Below are 11,741 nucleotides of genomic sequence, written 5' to 3'. Positions count from 1 at the left end.
GGAAACAATGAAAAATACGTAATTAACAATAAAAAGATAACAGCATTGGCGGCAAGTCGTTATGACTGAGATTGGTATGAGATTTATTAGTGAGTGACAATGACGTTCTAATGAGCGTCATAATGTTTGTTGACATAGGTCAGTATGTCCCTAAATTATCACAAAATGCAACATTGTAATTACCCATCATGCATCAGCGTGTTTTGTGTAAGAGTCAGATAATGGTACATTTCAAATGGAGTTTTCTGTCACAAACAAACAAAAACCATTTTCCTCCAGGGTCAAAGGTCATGCTTGGATTAATCAAACACAAAAAGAAACGATTAAAGCTGTTTTTTCTGTGATTAACAAAAGTATAACAATATTTTATTGCTGTGATTATTTCATCCGTGAAATAACCCTTCACATGGGCAATTAATTTTGACTCAACCAAGTGGAACCAAGACTTACTGTATGTGAGTTAACATTGGTTCTTGTTTGCACTTATTGTTGTTATGAATTGTTCTAATTCCCTTTTTTTTTACAGTGATATGGTAATAGTTTACATTATTGTTTTGTAAAAATGTTTGAATCCTCAGCTGCAGCTTTCAGTGTTTTTGTTACTGATTACATAAATATACTAGATGAATCAGAAAAGGTTAAAACTGTGCTATTGTCTGCATCCATCAAACTTACTTTAATGATGTAAATAATATATGAGGGAAAGCACACGCTGTAAAACGTAAAGCGTCAGAAACTAAATTCGAACAATACATTTTTTAGCTCAAGTGAAGCAAAAACGGACTTTAAAAAAACTGTGCTTTTAAAATAATATATTTGTACGATAATTTATGGTTTGTCCTAGAAGCGGTGGGTCAGGGTAACAAATGTGAAATCGTATGGCGGTGTGTGGAAAAGCCGGTATAATTTAAAAAATAAAACACTGGCAGTAGGTGGAACAATTGCTGTTTATTTTACCTGAAAAAAACTGTAAACAGTTTGCATGTGATGAAAATAAATAAACTCTAAACGTAAGTGTTTGTTTCATTTTTTTGAATAATTTGGATTTTTTTTAAATCATTAAATAATAACAACGCACAGTCTCTTATTTTGAAGTTCCAAATGACGTAACTTCCTACTGTGTTTGCGTCACCAACGTAAAATGTTTGTGTTTCAGTTGTTTTCTTAACATATTTTCTGTATTTGTTTGAGTTTTTCTGGCTTATATCGTCTTCCAGCTACATGACGTAAGTCTGTTTGTTTTGAAGTCGATACCGTTTTCACCCGTACTAAATTTAAAAACGTTTGTAATTCGTTTTTCCAGCCATGTTGAAATTTTTTCAACAATTAAAGTAAAACAAAGTCCAACGTTAAAACTTAGTCAAAAAGGAAAAATGATCAATTATCAACATTATAAGTGTTGGACTTGACTTCATCCCGTTTCTTTGCCCTCTATACTATCGACTTTTCTAATATTGATTTATTATTATGATAATTATAAATATTATTGTTGTTGTTCTCTCAATTTACATCGTATTTCAAAAGTAGCCCTAGTGAAAATTGTAAATAAGAATGATTGAACTTTTTTATTTACCGTGAACACATATGTATTCACACACACTGTACAGCACCAACACATTTTACGTACTTTATTTGAACTTGTTGCAGTTTTTCTTTTTTTATTATCGTAAAAATATTGTTCTCTTTGCAGTTTAACATTTACGAGTGCAACGTGTCACATTCCATCTGATAAAGTGCTTTTGTACTTTTTACAGTAAGGTCATGTTTCACACGAGATCAAATACATCAAAATAAAGGTACATGACATCACAGTATCATCTTTACCCACAATTCACCTCAGCATGAGGGTTAAAAACCAACACATAGATGCATTAAAGTTTCCCAGCGAAGGCCATGATTGGTCCAGGATTAGCTCTGTCATGGTATTTCTGATATTCATTTGTGTGTTTTGTTGATTGTTGATTGCTTGGTGATTGATAATCTCTGAAAGGTCACAGAAATAACCCCCAATATAATCCAGAAATAGTCTGACGTGACGATGAATTTCCGTCGTGCTCAGTTAAAGTCTGCCTGAGTGATGAAACAAAACCCTGATGCCTGTTAGTGTGTGCGTGTGTGTGTGTGTGTGTTTTCATATGGGTCGTCCATAAAAACACGAGTGTTTGTGGAGGTCCAAGGTTAGGAGGATCCAGATGAAGGTGTCTGTGATCTAAAGCTCAGTTCTGCCCCCTACTGTCTTTGCTGTGAATAACATCTTTACGCTTTCATCCCAGGCTTTAAAGTGAGAAGTGATCATGTATGTAATTGTCATATCCTTCTCTTCTTAAACTTAAAGAACATTATTCTACTCAGACCTTCTTCACACACAAAAATTGGCACTTTTTAAAATTTGTCATTCAAAACTTTTTTTTGTTTTTAAAGTTTCTGAATTAAAACCTTTTTTACCTTTCCACAAGAAGGACAGACTTGTTTACAGGAATATCACGGGAGAAACAAACACCCACAGGACACTGAGTTTAAAAAATACAAAAATATACATCTGCATATTTCCTTTATGTTGCATAAGAAAAAAAATATACTTTCACTTCTTTATTCCATATTTCTCTTTAAGTGTTGAATTATGGAAGATTACAAACAGGGATGATGACAGGGATAAGGGCCAGACACACACACACACACACACACACACACACAAACACACAGATGTTACTCAGTTTGAGATGAAAGGGTGAGGTGTAAGTTTCAAAGCTGCTGTTTTATTGCTCAGTGACTTCATAATGGTTAAATAAGGATTTACTTTAGAATAAATAACAGACAGGAGAGGTCACTGCATTAACTGTTATTGATAATTGATCAGATTATCACCTTGTTATTTGAAGATGTTTCAGTGTAGTGGTTCAGTCTCACTTTTTTACTCACATTTAATTTGTGGTTTTCTGCAGCTGCACCTCACTTTTATTCCTGTTTGGAAATAAAATGATATCAAATAGTTTAAATATTCAGGAATAATGTATTTGTATGCAAAGCAAAAATTGTGATATTTGACGTTTGGTCCTAATATATATATATAAAAAAACGTGTCAACTAATCTGATTAAAGAAAGTAAAATGAAGTTTTCAGCTGAAGGACAGGTTGATAAATCAGACACAGAATGTAAACACACTGATGTTAAAAAAACAGTTTTTGAAACTGTTTCTCTGACACCTAACACCTGTCTCCTTTTCTCTTTAGCTTCTTCGACAACAGGAAGTCCACACTACTAAGCTACGCATCGCATCGCTACAAATCTCTGAGCTCCATTACTTCTGTCTGGTGAGTCTCCAAACAAACAAAGTTGTCGAGAAGTTCCCTGAGCTTCAACACAGAAACAAACAGCCACATCATCTGGAACTTTTCAAATAAACTCTGTTGAGTCTCTGCAGACTAAAGCTCAGTGAACCTCAGACGACTGTGGCGCCCCCTACTGAACAGAAAATCATAAAAGACTAATACTTTATGAAATGGATCTCTCGTCCTTTCAATTGTGATTTAAAAACAGTTAAGTGCAAATATTTGAGGATTTTTTTTAATTATATGAATCCCAAAAAATTAACATTTAAAAATAAAATACTGATGTCTGGTTTAGGGCTTAGTGAAAAATCAGTACCTGTAAATAAATATTGTTTTATTAATAGTTTATGATTAAAGTGCCCCACTTTGGGATTGTGTAGTTTCAGTATCAAACAAAAAAAAATTAATCACCAATCAGTGAAGCTCTGTTTTTAGAACAGTGTAGCCCAGTTTCCAAAGCCCCGCCCCTTTCCTGTTCCCAGCTCTGCAGTGCCACTGTCCTTGGTGCTGAAATCTGCTGCTCGTGTCCCAGCTCAGATACTGACAGAGGAACTGTTTTTCCAAAGAGCAGAGCAGATTTCACGTCCTGACCATAAATCCAGCCCTGATTCCTGACAGTTGAAAAAGAACCAAGAGTTATTTGCTTTAAGAAGCCGAGGGTTTTATGGGTGACCTAGAAAACTAAAAACAGATTTTAACGGTGTCATTTCTTTTGTTAGTGATGAGCTATTTTTTTCTAACACTATTTCCTCAATTTCTTGAAACAACCATTTTACTTCTATCCACACAAAGACTTGCATGTGTTTGAATGAAACCTTATCAGAAGACACGTTGCATCAGCCCCTGCACCTGGCATTACTTGGTTTCAAAGATACCTGTGAAGACGTAGATTGTACTTAAAAATGACTTCAATTCGTAGTTTTAGAAACTCACTCACGCACACTCACCACTCTCACCACTCAAACATGGTGACACACCAGGGCTCGGAGGATCTTTTGCAGCGGGTTTCCAGATCAGCTTAGCTCTGTTGTTTGTTGACTTTGCCCTGCACAACTAACCCTGTTAAACATCACTGGAGGCTCTGGGCCTCAGGGACAGGTTTGAAGGGACACACCCACAACATGCCATCCACAATGACTTCTGGATGTCAGGGTTCCGAAAAGCGTAGATGATGGGGTTGATAACAGAGGAGCAAGTGGCTGCGAGGGCTGTGAGGTACGTGTACATGATGGGGTAGGTGGAGTCCGCCACTATGGAGTACATAGCAAAAGGCAGCCAGCAAACCCCGAAGGCCAACAGGATGGCTGTCAGCGTGGAGATCCCTTTGGTGGTGGAAATGGCCACAAACTGCTGCTGCACTGCAATCTGCTGTGCGTGACGAAAGGCGATCTTACAGATCTGAAGGTAGAGCTGCATCATGAGTGCAAAGACCAGGAGGAAACTAACGGCCAGGGCCACCGCGTTGTTTTTCGCGACCGGCCAACAAATGCTGCACGTAGACTTGTCTTTCAAACAGTTCCAGCCCAGTGCTGGCAGTAAGCCAAAAACAATGGACAGCAACCAGATAAAGACCACCATCACGTAAGTGAAGGTGACCGTCCTTTCAGTGTGGTACGTCAGGGCGTTGTAAAGTGACAGGTACCGATCCACCGTAATGGCCAGGATGTTCAGGACGGAGGCGGAAAAGGCTGAGATCAGTAATCCAACTGACAAAAGTGTCACGAACTTCACCGAGTTGTCCACCAGATACGTGAAGATGAAGTTCAGGATGAGGGCCAGGCCGGCCAGGAGATCTGCTACTGCCAGTGATCCAATCAGGATGAACATGGGCGCTCGCAGCGTTGGCGTGTAAAACAGCACAGCGATCACCAGCGCATTTTCACAGGAAATCAGTGTCCCAGTTACGCACAGAACCACATCCCAGGGACTGAGGTCCTGGACTGCGATGGCGCCGCTGTCTGCCTGGACGTCAGGGCCCAGCGTCTGCACAATGGACTCCAAAGAGAAGTTGGTGGGTTCCTCTCCAAGGCTCCAGGAGGTCGAGGAGGCGAAGGAGTCGAGGAACAGAGAGGAAGAGGAGTTGAGGCTGTTATCGCTGCCGCTAATGAAAGCTGTCACTGTAGCCAGAGAGAGAATCATGGCTGAGGAGGAGGAGAAGAAGAAGAAAGCACAGCATGAAGAAACTGATGGGAGTGGACTAAAGGTGGCAGGTGGAGGAGACCATGTAGATGATGATGAAGATAAGCCCAACGACGTGTTTTTAACATGTCAGAGTTAAGGTCAATGTCAAGACATGTTTTATAAAAAAAATGATAGCGGAAGAAAAGAGAAGATGAATCAGGAAATGAAGGGACAGAAGAAAAAGAGAAGGAAGCGAGAAGTAAGAACAGATAAGTCCTAGGATTCTGCTTGTTTTGGCAGCACAGACACGTTAAGCCGTTCATTCATTCACAAAACCAGTCGTGCACATGAGCATGAGCTGAAAATCAACGATATAAAGAAATGCACATGAAAATTGATGCTCAATTTTTAAACAGCTTTCATTTTCTGGAAGATGGAACCGAAGGAAAATGAATATCAATAATTATCATCTAAGACGGAACCTTTTAAAATGTAACCAAAAAACCAAAAGACAACATTAGATCCTTCGTCTTCTGAAGCGACATCAGTCAATTCTATTTTTAGAACCCGTCTAAAAATGGTGAGGTGTGACGTCATGAAATGAGAGCTGCTGAGGAAAATGCTCACTGACGTTTCACACACAGCAGGATTTCACACAGAAACCGAAAAGAATGTCGACCAATAAAAAACAAACTGAAGCTGAACTGTGGAGGCTGAAGAGCCGAGAAGACCTGACGCTCTATTCAGGGAGAAATCACTGCTCTATCAGAACACACACACACACACGCACACACACACACACACACACACACACATACATTGTATTACTGTCAGGCTGCTGCGCACGTCCACATGAACACACCGTCAATGACTACAAATGGCTGAGAGAAGGTCACCCCTCCCTCCCCCTTCCTTCCCTCATCCACCAACGAAGCTACACGTCACTGCAGTATCACAGCACAGCCCCTCACCACACACACACACACACACACACACACACACTGAGCTGCAGCAGCAGGGGGTGAAGATGAGGATGAGGATGAAGAGAAAAAATTCTGAGAAAATTACCAACTCCTTTTTTCTTCTGCTGCTGCTTCTGTAGTGAAAACAGCTCCTTTCCTGTGTGTGTGTGTGTGCGTGTGTGTGTGTGTGAGAGAGTGTGTCCCCTCCTTCATTCAATAAACAGACTGCACTGTCTCTCTCTCTCTCTCACTCATTGTCGCTCTCTCTTTTTTACCACGTCAGCAGCACTCCCCCTCCCTCTCTCTCTCCCTCCCTCTCTCTCTCTCTCTCGCTCCCCCCTTGGTTGGCATGGTTATTAGCCTTCTGTCGGCAGCTCCGTGCTGGCGCTGCACATCTTCTCCCTGTGATTGGTTGAGTGCGGTGCTTTTAGCCAGCTGACTTCAAAGGTCTTGTTTCCTGCGCTGCTGTCGTCAAGGTTCCAGTGAATCACACAGGGGAATGAATCAGAAGAAAACAACCTTCAGCTACTGCTCTGTCGTCACCTCTTCGTCATCCTCATCATTATCACCATTGTTATCTGCACTTACACACCAGCGACGCCAACGTGACCCAGGCTGCCCAACACACACACACACACACACACACACCCATTAGTTACAAACATTTAAAATGAAAAACTCAAACTAAACTACCTTTGTTTTATTCTGTGTGTGTGTGTGTGTGTGTGTGTGCTACACTTATGAAGGTGATAGTTATGTAATGTTGATGCAGCTGATTCGGTTGTCCTGTTTTTAGGTTCTGGTCCAGACTTTACTATAACTTCATCATGTGGAGTCACTGTGTGTGTGTGTGTGTGTGCGTGGGGTGGGGGGTCAGTGGGTGTAATGTCCCAGTAAACCTGGAGACAAAGACGACACAGTGTCTCAGTGTAACAAACATGATGGTTTCTCACCTTTTCTTTGTAGAGCAGGTTTTATGTGATGCCGTGTGTCAAGAAAGACCAAGAAAAGAACAAACAGATCAAAACAACAGAACACACCTCATTATAGTCTCACACACACACACACACACACACACTCAGTTCATGTTTGATGGTGAAAAGAGCATATTTGGAATTATAATGTGTGTGAATGTGAACAGTATGGTGAGAAAGTGTAACTGTGATGTCACTTACTGGTTAACACTCAGCATCATGTGAGGATGGTACAGGACGTGTGGGTGGCAGGAAGTGACTGCCAAAGAGGTCATGGAGGGGCATGGAGATAGATGTCCATGGAGTGGGTGTAAGAGGAGCGGAGGAGGAAGGCTACAGGGTGAGACGGAGGGAGATGGAGCGCTGTGGCGACCCCTGGAGGGAACAGACAGACACTATATCAACACACTATAGTCAATGATATTGATATTTTAATGAGTCATGATCTACCAGTACTGTCCTGGTGATGTATTGGTAGATCACATTGGAGATGAGGAGTAGGAGGAGTAGGAGGAGTAGGAGACCCCAGCTGTTCTTTACACCCCGGCCCAGAGAACTGCCACCTTCAGAAGTTTTCTGATGACTCATCAGTGCTGTGGGGGAGAGTAAGTGTAGGACTGTGGTGGACGACTGTGTCACCTGGTACAGTAGGAACCACCTAAAGATCAGCGACACAAAAACTAAAGAACCGGTGGTGGACTCAAAAGAGTCTCCATTCGCTGCAAAGTATAAAAATCAACAGGGTTCAAACCCTCACCCTGGTCTCTGTACCACATTCAGAACCATTTTCACTCTACCTCTAAACCTGACCCTTACACTTCAGCCCAATCCTGAAGGCTGTGTTTGCGTTGATTGAATTGAGTGACATCGTTGTCTACGAGTGGATGACAACTGTTCCCACATTTCAAGTTCAGGGACAGAAAGAACCAGACCATGTCAAAAGTTGCTTCTTTGTTTTAATTTAAAACAAAATTTAATCTTAACATATTTTGTTTGCTTCATACATAAAAGTCTTCATCATCAAAATAATAACCACAACTCTGTCGACACTAACCATAAATTAAAACAAAACAAAACATTGAGATCAGTATGAAATACAATGTTAGGCAACACAGCACTGGTCGAACAAAGACGCTGATGCTGCAGGACAGACAGACGGACGGGGGCTGAGATGAGGACTAGCTCTCTCTCTCTCTCTCGCTCGCTCTCACACACACACACACATACATACTTCTGCTAAGGTGCATCTCCCCACGTTCACTTATTTTCTTCATTTTCATCAGAACACACTTTAATAAGAGGATTAGTTGGAGTAGGGCCGTGGACTGGACTGGACTGGACTGGACTGGACTGGTCCACTTCACAAACTTCAGATTCAAAAAACAACTTAACAATTTTATTTTCTAAGTCGTAATGATTGGCTGCTGGTCACATTGGGTTCATTCACACCATCACTGACTCTGGACTTTACCCAGAATGCAGCATGGCGTCGTGCTGACAGCATCAGTAAACTGACCGAGGCTGCGTTCACACTTACACACCAGTGTCATCTGTTTGTGTTTTCACAGAAATCCCGGCTGCTCTGGTCTCATGGACGTAAATCCACCAGTGTGACCACAGTGAACTTGATCAGTGGCTGTGGGACAGTGCAGCAACCTTGACTGAAAAGAGTAAAATATGACTTCGGGTTTTTGTTTTTTTTTTGTGGTTTTTTTTTTTTTTTTTGTTGTTGTTCAATTTTTGGATGTGTTGACACCAAAGCAGGAAATTATATATTTTATTCATATTGATTTTGAGTGAAAAACTGTTTATTACGTGATGGAACATTTCATCACTATTTGTGGTATATAAAAGGGAAAAATGGGCATGATTTTAGTGAAAAGGCCGAGAGTTCTCCGTGTTTCGACAAAACTGACGTCAGAGAGTGAAGAGTTTCAGATTTAGTTTTGATCAGAAACAAACAAAACACCAGGTTTAGGTGGAAGACGTGGCTGAGGACCAGTCAGGTGAGGACGTCAGTGCAGAGGACCTTTGATTTCATTAGGTTTTTAAAGATTCATTGACGACACACACTCTAAAGAGTTGACGTTGGCTCAGACATCAACACACACTCACAGAAAATCTTCTCTCATATTTTGAAGAAAAACAGATGTGAACTTACACGCACACACACACACACACACACACACACACACACACAAGTAAAGCCTTCTGTCTTCAGCCTAACGTCCTCCTAACTGGAATGTAGTAGCGCTAAGAACACACACTCACGAGGTTCACACATATACAACGCAGGTAGGGCAAGTGTGTGTGTCTGTGTGTATGTGCGCGAGTGTGTGAGAGGACTGTGAAGCTCGGAGGTTGTAAGGTCCCTCATCGCGTCCCAGATCAGCGGTTCATGCCGACCTTTGAGCCTCCAGCAACGACAGAAGACGTCGGCGAGCCGACACGAAGGGAGTGTTTGTTGACAGACTGCATGCATGTTTGAGTGTGTCTGCAAGAGTGTGAGTGTGTGAGTGTGTGTGTGTGTTTTGCCCGTCTTCTCCTTCTGTTCTCAGCAGCCTGAATGATCTTTACTCCCTCTACAGGCCGTTTTCAGTCACTGCAGGCCACAGTCAGCCAGCAAGCCTCGGGACAAAACTAAGTAAAACAAAACAACAACCTCCAGGATCTGAGTGTCAGAGGTGGGAGTGGTCTAGGAGACACACCTCCTCCCCTTCCTCTCCATCTCCCCCCCCTTCCTCCTTCTCTTTGCTGTCATCTCCCTCCTCTGTGCAGCCATCCTGGAAGGAGCAGATCAGTTGAACATAATGGACTCGGGATCCTGGTTTGCCATTTGGGCCATGTGACGGAGGATGTCTTTTTTTGTGATAATACCAAGCAGCCGCCTGCAGGGGGAGACAGAAAGAGATTACAAAAACAATATTTGTGTTTTTGTTGGCCGGGTTTTAAAAAGTGAGCAGGTTGAAAGTCCGTTTCAGCTGTTCTTATCTTGTTATAATATTAGCCAACCTTTAGCTCTCCTAAGTGTTGTTTCTAGTAGCTTAGATTTTAGAGAAGCTACGTTTGAACTATTTATATATTTTTTATTAAACATTATGTTATAATTTAACTAGATTTGTGTTTATTCATTGACCTTTAGTCAATTTCAAAGCATTTTTTGTAAAAAAAAAAAAAATATATATTTATGAGTTATAACATGCTTTTGGCCAACAGTAGCCAATACTAACCTTTTTGGTTAGCACTGTTCTATAAGAATTGCCTCAGATTTTTATTTCAAAGTAAAACCATTCATATCTTTTCAACATTAATAACATTGACTTGGGTCAAATGTCCTTAGCAGCAAAGAATTAAGTTAGACACTTTAAAGTTTAAACCTTAAAATAAAGTAAAACAAATAAAACGTTTTGAGGGAATAATGTAATTATAGAAATCTGAGCCCAGACAAAACCCCAGAAAAAGTCCCAGAGGAAACAGTCGGAACCAGGAAGGAGAGAAATGGAGCCAAGTAATCAGAGAACAGAGAAATAGAAGCAGGTCAATGACAGCAGCCAAATAACCCACTTAGTGGACATTACAGACACCGCCCCCTGCTGGACTAAGTATACGTACTGTAGTCCAAATCTTGGAGACAAGAGGGAAAAAGTGCAGTTTTCATGTTAGTTTGATCTTTGATCTGTTTAGTACTTGAACAGCATAGCAGTGATGGAAAACACTAGAAGTCAAGAAAAATAATTTTTATATTATTACAAATGAATAGATCCAAAATACTGAAAAGGCAGTTAGGAATAACTTTCTTCTCTTCATCTTTGTGTTTTCCTTCTGATCCAGGAGAAAAAAATTACACTTATTTCTGTTTAAGGTGTTTTGGAAACATTTCAAAACACCACCATTAGGTGGTGCTCTCGTCCTCTCGGACAACGGCCAAACAGAGTAGAAGAACCTATCGCTGTGGTTAGAAAGGAAATAGTGTTTGTAGGCTGTGAAGCCACATGTTCAGAGCTGGTCCAGACCGGTTGACTGCACCGTCCATCAGTTTTCACTTCAGAGTTAAATATTTAGCTTGACTGAGCAGAAACACCAATGTCTGAACCCAGGTCTGAACGACAGGAGACAGGGCTGCAGCTGTATATAAACTAATAGTTTAGGTTAGTAACAACTGGAATTAATGTTCAAATGGAGCTGATTTTAACTCAAAGATTAGTTTAACCAGATGTAATGGTAAACCAGGATGAAATCAGTTTTGACATTTTACTGATCACATCATTAATTCTAGTGTTGATGTCAATGAATGATTCTATTTTCTTATTGATTTCCCTTGGGTTAGAAAATTAAATATAGAACATGTTGGTTT

General features: G+C 40.7%; 2 protein-coding genes across 2 annotated transcripts in view; both read right to left on the bottom strand.

Moving 5' to 3' along the window:
- Positions 1–3,329: 3,329 nt before the first annotated feature.
- gpr185b (G protein-coupled receptor 185 b) lies at positions 3,330–6,348 on the bottom strand. The gene has a single exon (XM_025061962.1). The coding sequence runs from the start codon at positions 5,467–5,469 to the stop codon at positions 4,393–4,395; it is 1,077 nt and encodes a 358-aa protein (XP_024917730.1). The 5' UTR covers positions 5,470–6,348; the 3' UTR covers positions 3,330–4,392.
- Positions 6,349–9,087: 2,739 nt separating this feature from the next.
- Positions 9,088–11,741, bottom strand: part of clcn3 (chloride channel 3) — a 23,503-nt gene continuing 20,849 nt past the window's right edge. Inside the window, exon 14 of the mRNA XM_008320686.3 lies at positions 9,088–10,275. Coding sequence (XP_008318908.1) covers positions 10,185–10,275 — 91 coding nt within the window. The 3' untranslated portion in view covers positions 9,088–10,184. The remainder of the gene's footprint in view (positions 10,276–11,741) is intronic.

Source organism: Cynoglossus semilaevis, chromosome 1, assembly GCF_000523025.1.
Source record: "Cynoglossus semilaevis isolate Cse_v1.0 chromosome 1, Cse_v1.0, whole genome shotgun sequence".
Taxonomy (NCBI): domain Eukaryota; kingdom Metazoa; phylum Chordata; class Actinopteri; order Pleuronectiformes; family Cynoglossidae; genus Cynoglossus; species Cynoglossus semilaevis.
The sequence above is the reverse complement of the archived record's forward strand: the minus strand, read 5'-3'. Positions and strand labels throughout refer to the sequence as shown.